This window comes from Lygodium microphyllum, chromosome 5, assembly GCF_053477565.2.
Source record: "Lygodium microphyllum isolate KBCC chromosome 5, Lygodium_microphyllum_v1.1.10, whole genome shotgun sequence".
In the NCBI taxonomy this organism is placed as follows: Eukaryota; Viridiplantae; Streptophyta; class Polypodiopsida; order Schizaeales; family Lygodiaceae; genus Lygodium; species Lygodium microphyllum.
The window spans coordinates 145,968,310-145,990,244 of NC_141139.1; the positions used below are offsets into that span (position 1 = coordinate 145,968,310).

Genomic DNA, 21,935 nt, shown 5'->3' on the forward strand with positions numbered 1-21,935 from the left:
CAATGATATTGCCAAGGGTGATAAGACAATGAGGAAGCCTTGTCTTCTTTGGGATCGAGCCACAAGGAGAATTTGATAGGCAAAGAAAATGCTTCAATTTCAAAGCCTAAGGCTATAGTGCCTCAAACTTTAGAAGGCCTTACAGTGGATAGTAGCAGCAAATAAGTGTCCTTGGGAAACAATTCCTCTACCAGTGACTTGGATGGAAACCTCAACAACAGTGTTGCTATTTCCAGTGTGGATAAACCTAGCAAAAACAGTAAAGAGGGCCACAAATCTTTGGCATTAAGAAATTGAGGTGCTGCAAAAGCAAAGCTAATGATAGCTATGAAAAAAGCTTTGATCTTTGGAGGAGGAGGAGAAGCATTGTGGTGAAGGTAGAAGAGGCAGATCAGAGGGAATTGGAAGTCACAACTAATGCTAGGGGCAGCATGACGTGTTTTTTGGAGGACACGAAGGGGTTGTTTCTTCTCTCGATAGCATGCTTTTGGAGCCAGAGATCTAGGGGGCATATGGCGCAACATTGTGGGGGACGGGGCATGGGGTTCTCTAATCGGTAGTTCAGTTGAGTCCATATGATCTTTTGGAAGCTAATTGTGAAAGTGAGACCAAACTATGCTTTGCACTAAGAAAACAACTTGAAAATCAACGAAAGCACTGATGTGAGGAGGAATCATCAAACTAGGGCATATTTGGTGATGAAAGCTTTGCTCATGACCTATAGGGACTGCATATGCTATGTCTCACAAAATCTAAGAAAGAAGACATTGATGACAATAGTAGCATAATGAAAGTAAGTCAGTAGGAAAGGTATCACCATCATGTGAACTCGGTTGGCATCTCGTCAATGTGTTTTGCAAGTAATCTTCAACTTGAGGAGAAGACGCTTCATGAAATGAGAGAGCACTACTTCTTCCTTGGATGTATTGAGACGGAACTTGAAGTCACAACCAATGCTATGGTGATGCTAAATTGCCCATATTAAGCATCGTTTGAAGCAGAATTGAATGACTTGATTCAAATCATGAAGATGTCAAAGCCGAGAATGGTATTGCTAAAATATTGAAATAATCAAGTTGCTACTACAAATAAGAATTTGATTGAGAGGATGTTGTTTGTACAGGAAAGAATCTACAATGATGATGTTCTATATTGGATCAATTGAGTGCTTTGTTTTCAACAACCATGAAGGCAATACTTGCTCAGAATATGCAAAGAATGTAGGAACTAATCTGGCTATGTATGCAAAGTTGACATGAAGACAAACCTAGTGCTGGAGGTATATTTCAAGAAGCATTTGTTGTTGTTGATGAGTTCATTACATGGTAATTTAATAGGCTTCATGGGTTAGAACTCCTGTGCTAACATTGAGAGCTCTTCTTCTATCATCAAACAGAACTTTGGGACTTTCCATGTATTACTACAGTATGGAATAAGGGTTGCAAAGAGTATGTATATGCTTTGATTTGATTGGGCTTTGGATTTGTACTTGGAAGAGAACTGCAATATACTAGATCTTTGTCATCAAATCTGTTGTCTTGAATCGATCTTGATCTTTCTTCCATCTTACATAGTGTCCCTACGATGAGTGACTTTTGCAAACTCTCACACATATTCTGTGTGACATCTAGTGAACCCGATGTGAAAGTGTCGCTTCTAATCATTGAGATGGGAGACCATTTGAATAATCCACCTTCATCATTAACTGTTTCTTCCTTTTGGACCAATGAGATGAAGACTTTGTTACAAACTCTTTCGTCAACCATTATGATGCAAAATCAGTAGATGCAATTATCTATGCATTAGCAACAGTTGGATTAACAACGTTTGTTGCATCAAGAACAAGAGTATATGCTTGGTGTGACTAAGGCGATCGAGGCTGTGGCTAGTGAGCAAAAAATATTTGATGGCCAGAATGTTTCAGCCTACATTAAGACCTTTGAAATCCAAATGTGCTTCTTCAAATTTTTGACCAACTAGAGCAACTATTTCTTATGGCTTTTAACAGCTGCTTTGCGGGTTAGAGTGACAGATTTGTTTGTATAGGATTCTAACTTGAATACTCTCAAGAAAGCGCCCAAAGACAAATATTTTCTGGAGGATTACGGTATTTCTATGCAAAAAACATTTAAAGAGTGAGTTTATCAGTCCAACAAAGGACTTGTTGCCTTTGAATTGTTGCGAAAGTTTGAATGGTGATACAACTAGTTGGTTGCACTAGAGCAAAGAGCTCTAAACTTAGAGAAAGTGGAGTTATTCTTATAGGCGGCTAATCCTGCACTTCAAGATGAGTTGGGAGAACTACTAGAGAACCGTATGCAACTACAAGATTGAAAACGGATTGGCAGGATGTTGTTGATGTGGTTTCTACACTGACAAAGAGGTGGGATGTAGTCACCACCAGCGATGTCTTCTCCTACCACGACTTCTACTTCTCCTGTTGCACCATCCACTACTTCTCCTATTTCTTAGCCTGTGTGTATGCCTATGCCTATTCCTGCTACAGTTGTCAGACCAACTGCAAAACCGTTTGTTGAGGATATGGTGGAGGAGATATCAAAGAACTTAAAAGACCTACAAATCAAGATGACTAGAATGGAACAATAGCCGCTTAGTCCAACTTCAATTTCAACCCCAACTTCTTTTACTCCTACAAATTCTTCCAGGAGTGATCGTGTCCATAATTGTATGTGGTGTGATAGTCTAGATCATGAGTGGAAGGGCTATCAAGATTTTGAAGAGGTGAGAAGGCTAAAGTTGGTAGTCTAGAAAGACAAGATGATATGTTTTGGAGATATAGAGCAACTAATCAAACCAAATTTGATAAGGGTGGAATGAAGAAATTGTTAAAGTCTTTCTGTGCTCTTCTTATGTGATGTGAGAGGTGGCAAGAGAAGCTATTGTCTATGGCCTTCAGTTAGAGCAGTTTGCCTAGGGACAAATCTCCTTTATGGTCATATGCACTACATGTAGAGAAAAAGGAAAAAGCTTCAACATCCAAACTTTCGGCCATAGGTCATTAGATCAAGAAAGGGACTAGATGGGATGATCGAGTTGATGTCTTTTCTATGTATGTCTATATGGTGAAATATCAAGGATTCAAGGCACTTGTTGAGGAGAAGTGGAAAAGAGATGATGATCAACTGGAAGGTTTGAAGAGGGTGACTAGGAGGAGTGGTCTAGTTTCTCAGCCTTCTTCTTCAGGACCAAAACAGAGTATGGTTGATGTTAGAAGCCAAAAGTACAGGAAGAATAGAAAGCCCCAAAGACAAAGGATCCAAAGCCAAAAAAGTAACTTGGATTCAAGCTACTTTCCGACATTGAGACAACTACAAACTTGAGAAGAAGGTGCTTGAGGATTTGATTCTTAAATACAAAATTGAATTCACTCTATTATCTATCTCTACTTCTATTTTCATAAAGATCGTCTATCCAATTGCTTTGTTAGGTATATTGTTGATGTTGGATCACTCTAGGTTTGAGTTTTGATCATGGTGAATGCCTTAATCATAGATTTTGCACTTAGCCTTTTTGTGAGCAAGATTCTTTTGTATAGACTATACACTTTACCCACATCATTCTGCTTACTTTCTCTTTCTCGCTACTCTGCATTCATTAGCCATATCATGAGAGGTTGTCTTTGTATCCATGTTTGGAAAAGTGGATTATGAAGAGGTTGTCAAGAATGATTATTTCTCTACCATTTCTAAGCCACTAAACCAAGTTTTCCCTTTCTCACCTTCTCAAACAATCCAAAGGTATGCACTTTTCTAGAGTTAGATATAAGGATGTTGGCCTTGCATTACTCTCATACTATTTTATAAAAGTATAGGGATCATCCCCCATACTACTTTTATTGCCTTTTTTAGCAATAAGGGGATTAGTTGCTTACTCTTGATTCCCAACTGTTTTATCTAATCATAGTGGTAAGGCATTGGCTATGTACATTTCTACTTAGTGCGTGTTGGAGTTATTGGGATTTCAATGTTGTACTAGGTTCATTAGGGAATCATTAAAGAATCTAGTTCCATCTAAGTTCAAAATTAACCTCTTGAGATTTTTGGTTTCTCTTTGTATTTCCACTTTTTTTTTTGTGGCTATGTTCAATTCTAGCAATCCATTGAGAGTGTCTTTTGCCTTGGGTTTGAACAGTTTGTAGCATGTCTAGTACATCTTCCTCTATTGATGGGCTAAAGTCAAATTTTGTGAAATTTTGAAGTTTTAGATGGACTCTTGTAGGTCTTGTAGGATATTGATAGGAGTTAGTAGATTACTTCAATTTATCCCTCTATAGCTACTTTCCCTCTTGTATACTTGTACTTTCCATAAAAACTGTGACCCAAGTAGCAACCAACACATAAAAATTTTCTAATAATAATGGTAAACTTTTATTAAAAGATTTTAGTCTTTTTTATTTCTAAATGTATACATTGCAAGTAGCTTCTATGATTGCAATCATATAGACATTTTACAAGCAAGGGAACATATACATAGTGCAAACTAGGAAAAGTCTCTTCAACCATGGAGCATGTACATAGGGCAGACTTTTTGCAATCAAGGAAACATGCATATAGTGCATAAGTTTTACGATTAGGGAAACACATAAATAGAGCAAATTTTTTACAAGAAAGGGAGCATGTATATAGTGTAGATTGGGAAAAGCCCTTTCAAGAACCATAGAAATGCCATAGATCTCTTCAGATAAATATCCAAATAGTATGACCCCTCTGATGTGAGAGGGGAACTCTAAAACGAGGTCCACTTGTCAAAGAATTTCCAAGATTTTATCTCAACACATGGACATGCACTTGAATCAACATGCCATACATCATCATGTGTCCCCTTTCCTGTAACAACATTCATCATATGTTGCATAACAAACAAAGGCTCATTTTGGTCTTTATTCTATCATGAAGACAATGCATAGTTTTCTTGATCCAATTTACCATTGCACATATCATCCTTCTTAGCATTACAATGGGCCACAATATGACTTGTTTTGCCACAATAACGGCAAACGATAACAGAATTTCAAAAATCTATGCTCTGTAACAAGCGAAATACATACAAACTAGGGGTTAGACACCCAATCACACTGACTAGGGTATATAAGGTGTAAGAGTCCCAAATTAGGGCAACCAATTATTATCAAGAACATACTCCACCTTCATCTTCAACTTCCATGGCTTCCTCCTCCCTTCTTCTCTCTTTACTGTATTCTCTCTCCTCTTCTTCTTGCTCTCTTTCTCTCTCTTCAACTCCTTTCCTCTCTTCGCTCAGATTCATTCATTATATAAGTGGTATCAGAGCTTCATACTGTGATCCTTTTCTTCTTTCCCTTTTCTTCCTTTTTAAATTCCAAAAACCCTAGTTAATGAGCTTATAGGTACATGTATAGCAAGAAGGACTATAGTTAAGGACTACATTTAACCTCAGCTTTTTGGATCAAGCAGGAGCTATGGTTGGAGACTCATACATATTTGGAGGTAAAATGGTTAAAATAGTAGGTTTTCACTTCTTTTTATGTAAATTTTAGGGGTTCCAAGCCAAGTTTAGAGTCCCAGGAGTTGGAAGAGGGAAAAAACCCCAGTTACTTTTTGCCTCAACCCTCCTCTCTCCCTCCTACAAGGTGCAATGGCTGCCAACCCACACAACCTCTCAAAGATTGCTCCAGAAACCTCCAAGACATCATCCAAAATTGGAGCCTAATCCCCCTCATCTCCAATGCCATTTAGAGTACTTGGGTGGTCAAGGAAACCCTACCACAAGCAACAGACAGTAGCTCGCAATTTGTAGTGCAAATTGCACTATTGCCCTTGGCCAATCCTCCTGCCTCTCCCACTCTTGCTCTTGGCCTCTTCCCTAGAACTCTTGGCCTCTTGGGGCAAGGGATGAACCCTCTTTCAGTAAGATTTGACCCTTCGTCCCCCAACATTGAGCCCCAGTTTAATTCCCTGATGTACACTACCTCTGTGGGTAGCCATTACTATTCAGTTTAAGCTTTTGATTCAACCCACAACATATGGGAGATCTTTCAACCCCTTTTGCCTTTCCCTACCCAGATTAAAGACATGGAGCTCAGCATGCATGGGAGTTTTGTGGGCATCCATGAAAGCTCTATTTAGAGCTTTCCTTCTTTGAAGCTTAGGCTCGGTAACAAGCACGAGAGCCAACATCATCATTGGAAGCATTCAAATGCTGAAGCCTTCATCCATGGGAGTGCCCCAACCAACTGAATTTGCTTGATGGAGAAAATGGGCTTCAACCATCTTCTCCAAGCACTAAAGAGGAATGACCATATGATCTTAATCTCTCCTTTTTATCCACTGGCTGAGCTTAATCCCTTTGTTGGAAGGATTAAAGATTGCATAGGCTCAGTGGCTCAATCCCTCTTGTATGCATGCATCATAACTAATCATGAAATTCATTGTATTGGCTGACATTAACCCCCCTCTTATCTTGTGACCTTGGATAAACCTCAAAGTGAGTAATAGCCATTATAATTGGGTAAGTAGCAGCCAGTGAGTCATTGGACTGCCAAGGCAACCCCTACCCCAACCCTTTTTCATTCCTTGCATCTCATAAAAAGGCCCAATTTCTCCTTTTCAATATGCATCTTATGTTGATTGCTTAATAAAAATGTCTGCCATGTATGCTTCGGCTCAGGAAAAAGGTCGATGCCAGGTGAGGTGGTAAGACAAAAGAGAGGTGAGCCTCCCTTACCACTTAAGACTCTGAAGGGCTGCACAACTGTAACATGCCCACCTGTCGGCCATCCAAGCATGTTTTAGCTGTCCATCAAGAAATGAATCTAAGCATCACCACCCGACACTCCCATGGAATGTTCCGGGGTTTATCACCTAAGGTTTCCTGAGTCTACCTCACAACGAAACGTTCACAACCAAATCCACTAGGATCGACCTAAAATTTAGGTTTCTAGTTACCAAGGTCTCCTAACATCATTCTAGTGGTGTCGGATCCTAGACTTCCTACTTTACATAGAGATACCCAGCTCGAAGCAGATCCGTGTCGCACTTGGTTCAAAGAGAATGGGAAACGAGAGGGATGCACCACTCAACCTCTCTACCCATAAGGCATAGTCCCATTCCGGTCCCCTAAAATGACATGAATCGGGTTCTATCCTAATATTACCTAAAGGTTGTATGACTACAGACCTTGTGAGAAGCCTCCCAGCTCTCTAGGACTAGCCTTCCGCAGGACAGACCCGTTAGGAGCTCCGCCCACTCGCTTCCCTCAATGGGCATTCGTTAGTTACCTAATTGGGTCCTATCACATTTATGTGTGATATTTAAAAAATTCAGCTTTCTTAATTAAGCCTTTTAGGAAACAGGGTTCGTTTGTGTAACTTATGGCACTAACATGAAAACAGTTTAGACAAGTTCCTTGGAAGTAAAATTTATATTAGAATCTTAATTGAAATACAAGTCTTGTTCAAAAAAGGATAGATTTCACAATCCGTGAGGATGCATCTTATTTCTTCCAAGTTTCCACCTTGCACTAGTATCATGACCTCGAGCATTCATCTTGAGTCACGCAAATCATTTGAGTAGGACCCAGAGGTAGGGAATTTATAACAGAGTCCCCTCGGCATCCAAGCATCCTCCTACATTCAAACTGACCCACAGAGAGACCTCTCATGGCGGGTTTGGCCCATGATCCTTTCATGGTTATTTGGAACCCCCTTGGCTAGGGTTGGCGGCTAGCTAGGGTTAGCTTGAAGGCGAGTGCTCAAGGCATCTGCTAAGGTGGAGTCCACATCTTTGATGTTGGCATCGCGCTTCTTAGTCTTTCCTGCCTAGGCATTATTTTCCATTAACTTTTGAGGGATAGAGAATACCCTCTTTTCGACCTCTCTCCTATGTAATAGGAGTGAGAAATTTTGCTATAGTTTTGGATGACAACTTCCCTAAGTTACTAACCTTTGGTTCTCATCCTAAGATCCCAATCTAGGATTTTAATTTATCCATTTGTAACCATTTTCCAATCTTAGAATTCTATGGAGGTTCTGAGTTCATCCTAGGGTTTCCTTCCCTCAAGATAGCAGGACTTGTGTCTACTCCCCTTGCAAGTCAAGCGTAAATTAAGTCTATTTACCATTCTAAGATAGTTGTGAGCATCGAAAGTAACTTAGTAAATAGTCATTCTTCATGTGCATATGACATTTGAACCTTCAAATCAACTTCAAGAGGAATCATATTTTGGAAATGATATACTCAAGAGCGTTTTGGGTCCATCGTGGTTGGCTATTGGGGTAGGGACCAAAGAGCATGTTGACTCTAAAAAAATATGGATGTAAGGGCAACTTGACCTATTTGCGATTAGAACCCTAGTTGAGTCAAATTAAATCCTAGATTCACTTGTCATGTAAGGATTCATTTACTAGACTAGCCCTTGCAATTAAGTTTAGGACTTGACATGTGCATCTTAAATCTACCATTTTAGGTGCGTCCTCTATTATGTGGTGTAATTGAGGCTATTCATGATGCCATGCAAACCTAGATGCATGCCTTTCCTGATTTATCGATGGATGCGAGATCCTTATTCGTAAAAATTCCTTCTCAAAAGGCATGACCTAATTATTCAAATGCAAGTGTACATGCATTCATTGTAAATGTGAGTTAATTTTCTACAATGGTATACATGATGCAATTGATCTATACAGAATATTTATGTACCCTAGCAATCTATGATGCATCTACGAAAGTTTGAACCTGATACTTGACTTAATTTCTATAGTAACCCGTAGATGCTTAGTCTATTCTTCACAACTCATGGTTATTAAACCCTTTTCAGCTACCTTTCAAAATATGCAAGTTACTCGATGCGAGGTATGACTTTTTCCTAATGATGCCCATTTTTAAATATTCAATTTCAATTTCTAGACATAGTAGCGGTACCTAGTTATGGAGTGTCACGTTAGCGTTCACACCTGATAACCCATTCATGTTGATGGTGGTGTCTTTTCCCGATTCCTCTACTGTAATCGTAGATTTTCTAGTTACTTGGGAGAGTTTACGCTTTGGGGCTATTTCGGAGCTGAAAAGTGACCTCCACTTCTCTCGAAGGACTCCTTGGTGCTTGAGTTCCTACGCATTGTCTTGAATTTCACGATCTTTTGTCTACTTCAAAGCAATCGATGGGGTGGTTACGGGACTGACGATGGGAAAGAGAGGGTACTCGAGCCTTTGCCCACAAGATGAATTGTCCTTTGCCTCTTCTCTCTCTCTCTCTCTCTCTCTCTCTCTCTCTCTCTCTCTCTCTCTCTCTCTCTCTCTCTCTCTCTCTCTCTCTCTCTCTCTCTCTCTCTCTCATTCTCTTTCTCTCTTACTCTAGGTTATCCTTCCCTCTCTTTCCTTCTCTCTTCCTCTCCTCCACTACCTCTCCCTCTCCTTCCTTCTCAAATTGGCAGCAAGGGGAGAAGAAGAATAATGATTCTGCTTGCTGAAAGGAAAAGGGAAAAAATTAAGGGGAAAGGATGTCAATACTAAGGGAAAAAGAAGAGGGTTTCCTCCTACCTGTTTAAAGAGGGGCGTGGGGAGGGGGGGGGGGGGGGAGCAATGCTATGATAGGGGGTCCTTAACTACACAAGACCCCCATCTTTTTTTTCCACCATGCAGTCTATTGAGGGAAGGAAGGGATATTGGGAAGCGGGGGGGGAGGTGGAGTCGATGTGGCACACGTGTGCCCCTTCACCCATTGTAATTATTGTCTTCTTCACCTATCTCCTTGTTGACTTCACTATAGCTCGGCGATTTCCATCATCCTCTTCTCTTGCTCGTCTACATGTTCAGCTCCCTCCCTTCCCTTCTTTACCTTTAATTTCTCCTCCTTACTCTCGTTGACTCAGAGTTTTACTCCCTCTCCCTTCGTCACTCAACGGCGATATAGGGGATGACGTTTAGGAAATAATTTCATTTTTCCTATTAATTTGTTAATTTGGATAAAAAAGGGGGGAAATAAATCTGACGGTGATGAAAAATTGAAATTGGGAGGGGGGTGATGTTATTAGAACGGCAGGACGGTGGCCTATTACAACAACTTAGCCCGGGGGGAACTTTGTCCGCCTCTCGGTGATCTAGAGCCTGATACTTGTATGCAGGTGTAGGTACTTCCCCATGACCACCACCCCCCTGATGGAATGATCCCCTTTGGACACCCCCAATGCTAATGGCACCCATATATGACACTTGAAGTGCATGCAGTCAAAAGAGATGTATGGTGGTAATTTCACCTATGCATTGATGATGGGACAGATGGATATGCAATGATGCTTGGGATAATGCTCATTATGATCAGGATGCTATTCATGTTGTTGATCAGGCCTCTCAACATATGATCCATCCATTCTATATTGAATTTGAGAGTAAACCCTATATCTCACCTCAAAGAGGGATTTTTCCCCTCCGATTTGAATAAAAAATCTCCCAAACCGGAGCTACTGGTTGGAAGTTATGCCCATTTTTGTGCACTAGGATCAATGTGGACAAGGTGCAGACTGTACCAGGACAAGCACAGTAATACCATTGCAAAAAATTCTAATCATTTTCTATCACAAAGGTTAATAGCTCATCTCAAAGAGGACATTGTCCCCTCTAACCTGAATCAAAAATCTCACCAATCAGAGTTTCCTACAAAAAGTTACACCCCATTTACTGACAGCTGGTCCTATGGACTACATTCAGATGGTTGGCCAAAAAGGCAAAAGTAAGGCCCATGAGGAACTCAAGAGGGAGATTAGAGATTCCCGGACCTCCATGAATGATGAACCAAGCTCGGCACAAGATTACCATGGTGATATGCAAGAGAAAATGCTTGAAACAAGCCCATACACCCTGCTCAATCACACCCTATGTCAGCATGAGCTTCCTCACATGGAACGACATAATGACATGGTCACCAACCACCACCAAAAGATGTCCAAGCTTGATGAAGCAATCGAGCACATGGCCCTCCTAAAACTTGAGGCCTCAACAGACCTTGGAGCAGCTCACTACTCTTGTTGCTCAATTAGCTACTACTTCATCTCAAGAGAAGGTCAATGACTCTAGGCATGAATCTAGATGTCCATTACATCAGGAGCCATTGCATGGTCCACAGGGCATACTTGGTTCTAAGGGAACTCCTCCTTCTACCTATGAGATTGGTGAACCCTCTCATGGACATAATGAGCCCCTATTGAACTCCCCCATCAACCATGTAGCCAACACCCCACTAAGGCCCTCCCCCACCCTTGGTAGAAATTCCCCTACTCTCCCTAGGAGCCCCCATGCACCCTACATGAATCAGCCCCATCATGGACAATATGGTACCAATGGCCAGCAGGGCAATCATGGGCAGCCTGGCTATAATGGACAGCATGGGATAAATGCACCACATGGGATGTATGGACATCAAGGTATATATGGCCACCACAGGATGTATGTGCAGCAAGGGTTTCACGGGCAGCATGGCCCTCATGATCTGCATGACAAGATCATCCTAACAAAGTACAATGGGCAATCTCCCTCACCATCTAACTTGGAGGAATGGACATCCAAGTTGGAGTCCTACTTCAATATCAAACCCCACACTGATGATCAGAAAATACATTTTGCTTCTTTCCACTTGGAAGGATTCATCCACACATGGTGGCACTATATCAATCGAGAGAACCATCAGTTCATTGGCTGGGAAGATTTTAAAATGCATACGGTCGAAGTCTTTGTGTCTCCTGTGGAAAAATAGTAGTTGGCAAGATGATGGTACACTCTTAACCAACGTAACCTCATTGTACGTGAGTACACAAATCAGTTCATGAACTTGACCATGTATGTGGAGAGCATTAGCAATGATGCTAAATTACACAAGTATATCTATGGGTTGGAACCAAGCCTATCGGCAGATGTCATGGCCCAAAAACCTACCACATTGTTTGATGCAATTGAACTAGTTGAGATATATGCAAGGAAGTATCATAAGAATAAACATTTTTAGCAAGGTCCTTGCATCCCTTCAAGATCAGCCCCATATGGAGGTGGTTTTTGAATAAATTCTATGCCTAATAACAGCCCCAAAGTACCCACTTACCCTGCCTTCTATGGTAAAAGAAAAATGGGCACTTTTGGGACAGCATTTGGCTCTAATGTTGAGAATAAGTATGTTGAAAACATACAATCCCTACATCCCCCTCCCGTGGCTTCAATAGCCAATGCTTCATTTCTCCAAATGTTGTGAAGAAATAGAACGAAAAAAAGATAGACTACCTATAAGGATGTAAATTGAATATCAAATTTTACTTCATTGGCCTACATTGCAATACTTATTTGTCAATAAGGCTTTCCTTAATAACTTTGACTTAAAAATATGAATGTGGTATGTTCTTTCTTAAATCCAATGACCAAATTGTAGTAAAAATGGTAAATTTGTATCCCCAAGTCTATCGAAAGTTTTTCTATACCTTTCTAAAAACTAGCTTCTTTTTCTACATCCAATTGTTTATATATAGATCATTCTATGGAAGATGCCTCTAAATATAATGGAAATCTATAAATGATCTCAAGTATCCTTTAAATATCCCTTTTGTAATCTAAAGTGAGAGGCCTATAGCATTCTTTTTAAGAGGCTAAGAGGTTGTATTTGCTAGAAAAATGTGTAGAAGAATATTGCAAGATGTGATTTTCATATAGAATTATGTGAAGAAAAACTTCATGTTGTGCTAAAGGGAGATTAATCCTAGATTTTTGACTACTTGGAAGCTATCAAGTATATTTGGTACTCTATTTTGCACTTGAGGAAAATGGTCTAATATCTATCTCAAGTGTGATGGTAGCTAAGTAAATTGATTCTTCTTACAAGACTCGGGGAGGTTCTCTTAGAGTTCGAAAGTAAGTCGCCATAGCTTTATTATTGCAAGCTTGATTATGGCTAAATTGAAGAATTGTTATTATTGAGAATATTTCTCCTCTAATGGGATATAATTGTGTTACAAGAGGTTAAGCTATTATCCTCAAAATGGGACATAGATGCATGAACAAGAATCACATATCTTGTCTTCTATTTTCAATATTGAAGATCCTTAATTGAATTAAGTATACTAGAGCACTAGTTGCAAGAACAAAAAAAACTCTTTAAAAACCAATGAATATGACATGAGGATTTGAAAATGGTTTGTTTTTCCATTTTAGAATTTATATGCGTTAACTGAAATACAAACATTGCATGCATCTAGACCAATGGCCTATTAAGAGTTGCAATGAGTAAGAACCTACTTCATTCCATTTCATGTCCATATTTTACAAAAGGATAGATTAGCAGTAAAACATTTTAGGAATAATAAGCACAAGTGGCATTAGCAACATTGTACGATATTGGTTGCATAAAAATAAACTCTTTAGGTGACTTGAATGTGTAACGACAAATATGTGTGGATGGTAGAAAGGGAGGTTAAGAGTATATTAGATTTTAACTATTCAAATGGCTAGAAACACTTTAAAAAAACACCCAATTCATGTTTTCCTAGTGCTCTATTGTTTATTAAGAAACAAGAGATTATTAAAGGAATGTGAGATGCAAAAGGGATATGAGTGGTATCAAAGACCAGCCATAGAAAGGGATATGAGTGGAATCAAAGATCAGTCATAGAAATGTTTCTTTTTGGTACATTGTAGTGATAAAATGTCTCATTTCTTTTTCCCTCCTTCTTGGAACCTTGTTGTATATTATGTTAGCCTTCATTTTAGACTTTCCAAGTTTGAAATCAAGGAGTTCACCTCATAAGTTGAAAGCTTTTCAAAATTATATTCCAACAATATAGTGTGTTCTCTTGCATGAAATTTTGAGAAGTTTTATATGCTCTTACATTTGGGGAGTGTGAAAAGATAAAAACCAAAAAACATTGAAGCTCGCTAATTCAAAAATGCCTAATTCAAAAATGCTATTTTTACATGGTGCTATGTGTGTGTCCACATGGCATGTCATTTGTCATGTAGTCTAAGAATGAAGTCCAAAGTGCACCACTTTTATATGCCATTATCATAATTTTGCAATCTATTTCTTCATCCAGTGTACTCATACTTGTATTTCCATATTTATACCGATACCATCACATCATAATTGTGCAATCTATATCTTCATCTACTGTACTCATACATATACTTCCACACTCGTACTACCATTGCAATTTTCAAATTTTGGATGACATATAAATTCCTTGCGTGTAGTAGTAGAGTTATGGTTCAATTTCAAAGCTAGTGTTTGTCCATTCAACAATTAAGTGCCATGACATAATTGGAGCAGCATCTCTTAGATTTCCTTTATGGGTGAATGATTTTTCATATAAGTATTGAACCCCTATTTTTGTTAGAGCTCTTCTTTATTGGACCATTCATGAGAGAGTTAATAAAAGATGATTGGATATATGGGATTCATCCAAGTTGGACTCAGCTAACTTCTACATGGTGTAATAATGAAGTTGATTGGTTGAGTTAAGCTTTTATGAAAAAGAATAGTTGGTCATATTCCTAGAAGATTGTGGGTGGCTACACATTGAATTTGTTGTTTTTCAATAAGATATATCTCGACAACTTAAGCCAGACTATGGAAAACATCAAGCCTATGTTTGTCAAATGCTATGAGTGATTCCCATGCCACATACAACATTTTCTTTCAAAGATCATTATGCAAATGCTTTCAATTGAATACATAAATTCTAAATGATCTTAAGGTCCCCCGATATCATTTTTGTCATCAAAATGTTGAAGACCCCTAGCATTTTTTTGGGAATTGTAATAATAAAGCTATACATTTTTTAAGAACTATGCCAAATTCCCTCAACAAATTTGGTTCTCGTGAAAGGATTACTTAGAGGATGGCAGTAATGACACCTTGATTTTTTTCTCTTATAAGACTTCCTAACTAAGTAGCTACTACTAATGATGCATGCATAATAATGGACGGGAACTCAATATTTCTTCTTGAGAGTTTTTTTTTTGGGATGTGAATCCTTAAACAATATAAGTTAATAATCAAATTTGAAAATGAAATGCACGAAAATAAATAATATACTCTAATAACATGCAAGCCCATCCCAAGACTTGAGACTATATACTTTCCTCTGAAAGCAAAGTGTTACCAAATTTATGAGTGTTTTTCATTTTTCCTAAGTAGTGATGGTGTGACATGAAATGTTCATAGGTTTTATTATCTCATTGAAGAGTCATTGGCCTCCAAAGTGGGAAAATATTGTAGTAGTATCAATGACGAAGGAAAATTCTTGGATATAGGTAGGGATCTTACGTCTTATGCTTGAGACTTCCTTACACATATACAAGCATATACAAAGTTATTTTTTAAAAGCCTCAAGCAAAGCCTGAAATTTGCTATTCTTTGCAAAATGGTTGAACTAAGATTGAGAATATTCTCCAATAAAGCAACAAATTAGCCTAGTTTAATGATGCATTAAGGCATTACAAGTCAATCTAATATATATATTATATATTTGCAAAAGAAAATGGAGAGGTGGACTAATTGTGAAAAGTTTCAAAGCTCTTAAAAGAGCTAGCAAGTGACACGTGAAAATGAAACACGTGTTTTGACTTCTCTCTTCACCATTCAAGGTCTTAAGTCAAAGCAACTATACTAGAGTGATATTTCAAGGAAAACAACTTTTCCAACCAATGAAAATTACAAGAAGCTCCCACAAATTACCTTTTATCCTATTATAGCAAAATTTATAGTCAATGCATTTACTAAGATTCATAGACCATGCATACACTTAGAGAAATTTTTACCAAGAGTTGCAATTGGGAATAATATAGTGATATGCAAAGCCATTTCTTGTCAAGGTTATAATAAGAAGATGGACTAGCATTGTTAACGTTGTAGGAGTAAGAGGAGATAGCATTGTTATTGATTATCATTTCATTTTTAGTAGGATATAAATTTTATCAATAGTTGCAATTGACATGAATACAATGATATACAATTCCATTTCTTGTTAAGATTGTAGGAATAAGAGGGTCTAGCATTGTTCATATTGTAGGAATAAGAGGTGGCAGTGTTGATATTGACTACTATTTCATTTCTTAGTAGGATTGGTAATGATTGTCATTTCATATATTTTTAATACATATAGGAGTAAGAGCTAGTAGTATTGACATTGGTACAAAGATCCCTCTTGGGATAGGAGACACCAACATGGTTATTGGTTGTTATTTCATTTCTTGTCATCTTATGTAGGGGAATATAATGGGCAAGAGGATTGATATTGATTGCATACAAGGATCCCTCGGTGGATAATAGGGGCTAGCATCGGCATTGACTGTCACTTCATTTCTTGTCAACAAATGTAGGGAGAATAAGAGACGCATGAGGATTGATATTGATTGCATACAAGGAACCCTCTTTTAATAATAGGCACTAGCATTGATGAGATGGATTGTCATTTCGTTTTCTTGTCAAGGCAAGCTGGAGGAATAAGAGGCCGAAGCATTGATATGAAGGGTCATGTCATGTATTGTCAATATATGTGTAGGAAGAACGGAGAGGAGGGTTGATATTGAATGATAGTAGTTGGTGGGTGAGTGTTTTTAAATGGATACATGGTTGGGTGACATGGAGGGCACAAACCACGGGTGAGGGTGAGTGTATATTGAAGGTTGAAGGTATTCATACGGGTTAGGGACGCCTTGCAAGAGAGGTTGGGTATGGGCTAGGGAAGCCATGCAAGAGGAGGCTTGAGTGATGATGGGCTAGGGAAGCCATGCAAGAGGGGGTCGCTTGAGGGAAGATGGGAGGAATGGAGTGTTAAGCATCGAGAGAGGGAGTGAAAGGGATGTGAGTGGAGGGGAGCCAGCGGTCGGCTTGGATGGCGGGGGAGAGGGTGAAGAAGGCGGCCTGGGAGAGGGAGAGCTGGGAGGCCCAGGGGACGCGGCGGGTGGGGAGGGAGCCGGGCCCGGAGTCTCGATACTCGCCGTAGAAGAGGGTGGCGAGGGCGAAGCTGCCGTTCCAGGGCAGCCAGCCCTCGGGCCGCACCACCGCCGCCAGCTCCGACTGCAGGAACACGGTCCGCGAGTAGGCCTTCCAGGGGCGGCCCAGGTAGGCTGCCCTTTTGTCCGGCAGGCGCGCCAATCGGGCCCCCCAATAGGCCTCCGTCCCGTTCACCTCGCAGCCCTGGAACACCAGCCCCGTCGTCTCGGCCGGGTCCGTCCGCCCCTGCGCCGTCGCCACCGCCGTGCCCACCCCCGCCCTCCCCGGCCTGTACATGACGGCGCAGTCCTGGAACACCGCCGCCGCGTTCCCGAAGATGAAGTCGATCGTCCCCTCCACCCGGCAGCTCCGGTAGAACTGACGGAGGCTGTGCGCGTACAGCGTGTCCTGGTGGCCCAGGAAGGAGCAGTTGTAGAAGGCCGAGAAGTCGCTGTCCACCCGCAGGGCCACCGCCTGGTGCCGCTCCGGCCCCGCCGTGTTCTCGAAGGTCATGCCCACCGCCACGAAGTAGTCCCCGTCGATTGCTGCACACACCACACAAGCCCAAATCAAATAACCCTTCCCCACACTCAACATAATTGAAAGCACCTTCCTTCCCCCATGCCAAGAATATAATGCACTTCTATGATTTCAATAAAGTTTGTTTGGTGTGTAAAAGATAACATGATATTTACAACTCCGCCATACTAGCACATGGGTATGAGCCTCTCTTGGCAAAAGGCTTTTACTAAACACCTTGAGCACTTGATTCAACTCACTTTGGTAGGTAAAAGATGACATCATGTGTACACAGCTCCACCATACTAGAAAATAGGTCTGACACTCCTAGTGTGGCAGAGGGCTTCGGTAAGAACCTCGAACACTTGATTCAACTTACAAGCACCCTTGAAGGCTCCTATCACAACAATGGGAATTTCTTGAAAACGAGGAAGTTTCTGAATTGATAGATATGGCAGATTACAACAAAACCCTTTGAGCCTTTGGCCCACTATGAATAAATGATCAAATGATCCTATTTGGTGAATAATCAAACATGGACCAATGATATCTCTAAAAGTTCACCAGTACACAATGTAATGATCTATTCCTTTTAGACTTTTTCTAATTTACTTTGTCCTCTTGGAGGCAACTAAAGCAAACTAACACATCATCTTTGAATCAATTCAGTTTGGGCCTTTTCAAAATTTGGGTTAATGCATTTATGAGTGGTGTAAGAACATTGGTTATATATGGTGTTGCAAAAGGATGTCACCCACAAATACAAGACCTAACACACAATGCTTTGTTTTGTTATGTGCTAGTTGTTGGGACCAATCAAATTAACCTATTTGGAAAATCTTAATATACGCTCCATGCACCCTTGTTTCATTGCGTTTGAAGGGATAGCATGCTTTTTTATTCGAATACTAACATTGTCAAAATCCTTTTTAGTCATAATAGCTTTTGGAAAGGTTATACAAGAGGACTTTCTACTAATGATTATCAATTATTTTACTTAACCAAATAAGAGGGAAAAAAACTCTTTAGAAACTTCAAACCACACTTACACTAAGGACTAAAACCTTTAGCTTCATTGAAAAATTGTTTTGAGAGGCATAAATTAATGGACAAAAACACTTATAGTAATAGGTTCTCCAAACTCTTTTGGGCTCTCATCATAGATATTGGGAACTTCACCACTCACCATTACATACTTCTTATAACCATTTCAACCATCACTATAAGTGGCATCAAGCCACCAAACAAAACAACTATTTATGGTTTAGAAATAATATACAAGGCTATCTTTTTTATTGTAGCCAACCTACAAGGCAAGGCCTCAATCTTTGAGAAAGTATTAAATTTTTTGAATACTAGGAATGTGTCTAGCACATAGTTCATGGTAGTCAAGAGCCCCACATCATCAATGAACATCTATATGGTTAGCAAATCATCTTTTGCCCAATCTAATGAATAAGGCACCTACTCCTATATTCTAAGTGCTTGTTTGTCTTCCTTCTAGTGTCCAATAAAGTTGGTTGACAATTCAATTTTCTACAAAAGTACAAAAAAATGATTGCTCGAGCCAACACTCAAGGCATTTCTCCTGCTATTAGTAACATGTAAGTTTAACGTCACCCATAAATCTATCAAACATTTAGGAATTGTGTAAGAAAACTAGTTATATATGGTGTTGCAAAAAGGATGTTATGATTACTTTAAATCTTAGCTGGCACGAGCCTCTACTATTACTACAACTCATACAATGTTTACAAGAATACTGTTTGACAAGGCTTGGATTGCATGCCTTATGCTTTTGCTTCACAAAAGCATCGAAGCAAAAGCATCGTTATGTTAAATGAATGTGAATCTTTCCTTTTAAAATTCCTAATGGATATTTCCTTCAAAGGTGGAGGATTCTTTGGTGCACCAGAATATTTGGATGAATTATGAGTCTTTCATGTGTTAGCAACTCTTATCTAGGCTCTTATCCGTCAAAAAGCTTAGTCGATACAAACATTATCTAAAGCCAAGATGAGTTTAAAAGGAATTTCTGATGACCTTTGTTAAATTTTATGCACCTACTACAATAATTATAAATGCAAAAATGGATTGGATTTACTTGAGGAATTTTGCTCGATCCATGCGAAGTCCTACAATCACAAGGAACCTTTTATTTGGAATGCAGAAATGGATTAGATAACTCAAAGAACCTTGGCTTGGATGTCGGTTAAATTGTAGAGTAATAAGGAACCTTTGTTTTTAAATGCAAGCATGTTAAGGAACCTTTGCTCGATCTTTGTGGAAAATCGTTGTAGGTGAAAGGAAGGTTAGGAGGAAACGGAGAAAGGGGCTCTTACCGACGGTGGCGGAGTCGTAGGTGGTGACGCCGGGCATCTGGGCGTTCATTTGGCCGGTGACGACGCTCTGGCCCATGCCGTCGCCGACGAGGGCGAGCTTCCGCTTCGACGACGGGACGCGCACAGTCTCGCGGTAGGTCCCACGCCGGACGTAGATGATGAACCAATTGTCCGCCCCGCCCAGCCCTTCCGGCGCCGCTTCCACCGCCGCCTGCACGCTCTGGAACTCGCCGCTGCCGTCCTGCGCCACTGTGACGGACGGCGGCCGCTGCCACCACCACCCGCCGTCGCCGTCCCCGGACGGCGCCGTACCCGCTGCCGTAGACCCCCCGTACACCGTCTCCCGCGTCGGCGGCCTCCAGGCCCCCACGTCGTCGCCGTACAGCCGCCGCGCCCCCGCCATGCTTAGCGCGTTGCTCGTCAGCGCGATGACGTGGCCCACCTCCCCCATCAGCTCCCCGACCGCCGGCGCCACGTCCACGTAGCTCAGCGCCGACCGGCAGTCGTTCTCGTACGTCAGTGCCGCGCTCATCCAGGCCTGCACGTCCTCGACGGCCGCCCGCGTGCCGAGCCTATAGGCCTGGAGGCTCCGCTGGCAGAAGGCCGAGGCGCGGCCCAGCAGATACTCGCAGATGGCTGCCGCGTCCGTGAGGTTCGGGTTGCCGGCGGGCTTTGTATCCCTCAGCAAATCAGCCGCCGACGCGTGGACTGGCAGGCCGCCCGCGTACGCCACCCCGATGGCCGCCTGCACCAGATCCCCTGGCGTCGTCGCTTCTCGTGAGGCCATGTCCGTCGCCAGGGACGCCTGGCACACGTCCGGGTAGCTGGTGCCCTGGCACGCCGTCGCGATGAGCTGAAGATCGTCATTCACGTCCGGGTAGCTGGGGATTACGTCGGGCGGCTGCGGTTGCCGCAAGTACAGCTCCGATTTGCCGTCGTGATGATGCGACCCTGCTTTCGCAGACCTTGGAAGGACCACGACCAGGCAGAGGACCACGCCGATCATCATGAGAACCGAAGCGACCATGATTGAAATCCGGAAGGCTTTACTGAGGCCCCGGTCGTCGTCCTCCTCAAAAGCCGGGAGAGCGCCGCCGCCGCCACCGCCCGTCTTTAGCGCCTCTAGGGACTGGGCCTCCCAATGGTCCAAGCTGGACGTGCCTGCCCGCGAGGCCTGGTCTTCAGGAATGTGATTCACATGCCCACCAGCAGCTGCAGCTTCAGCTGGTCCAACCTGCGCGTCCTCCTGCTCTATATGGGTAGCCTGCCGCATCACTCGACTAGGAAAATCGAGCTGCCGTTGGGCAAGAAGCGGCCATTACTGCGTGGATGCATATATCGGGAACATGCGCTACCTATAAGGAATATAATGTAGCTGTCTGGACATAGCCTTTGCAGCTAGAAAAGCCTAAGCTTGCAGTGCGAGCAAACTGGTCCAATTCTTCTTTGCAAGCGATTTCAACCTTTCCTTCACCCTGCCTATTATCTGACTGACTGTCGAGAGCTGAAAAGGAAGGCCGCAGGCGTGCTCCAAAAGAGGATCGAGAAGTGCCTCTCCTTTGCTGCTTCGAAGTTCGGAGAACGTGAAAACCTGACGCAAAGCCTACAAAAAAAGCTAGCATTCTCTCGGGCAGCTTTTATCCTATTGTCGAGCAGGGGACAACAGATACACAAGGTCATCCTCGTGTCATTTTTATGGTACAGACACGCCGAAGGGAGACGCAAGACGTCAAGGGCTACTACCTACCTCTCTCTACGTACTCCACGGCAGAGGCATATTTACCCAGGTCACAAGCAAAAACGATACATACATATATATTTTTTATACACGAGGAATGCCTCCGCCTACCTAACACCGAGTGGGTCGGAGTTCCAGGCAGTAAAACCGTAAAACGCAAGCACTCTAGCGCATGCTTTCGGTGGACAGTTAATCATACTGAAACCGACCGCTCTCTCTCTCTCTCTCTCTCTCTCTCTCTCTCTCTCTCTCTCTCAATCAAAAGAAGGCATCTCTTCTGCAGATACAAAGGAACTTGCTGCTTGTTGGGCTTCAAATCAACCTAATCCTACGCCACCGTTTCTGCTCTTCCTTGGTCATCAGCTGGTTTG

At 41.6% G+C, this 21,935-nt stretch overlaps 1 protein-coding gene across 1 annotated transcript; it reads right to left on the bottom strand.

Annotated features, from left to right (window-relative positions):
- Positions 1–15,988: 15,988 nt before the first annotated feature.
- LOC148036497 (putative pectinesterase/pectinesterase inhibitor 51) lies at positions 15,989–21,579 on the bottom strand. Its single transcript, XM_087678489.1, has 2 exons — positions 19,827–21,579; positions 15,989–17,510 (listed from the first exon to the last, which is right to left on the bottom strand). The coding sequence occupies exons 1-2, from the start codon at positions 21,097–21,099 to the stop codon at positions 16,804–16,806; spliced, it is 1,980 nt and encodes a 659-aa protein (XP_087534615.1). The 5' UTR covers positions 21,100–21,579; the 3' UTR covers positions 15,989–16,803.
- Positions 21,580–21,935: the final 356 nt, after the last annotated feature.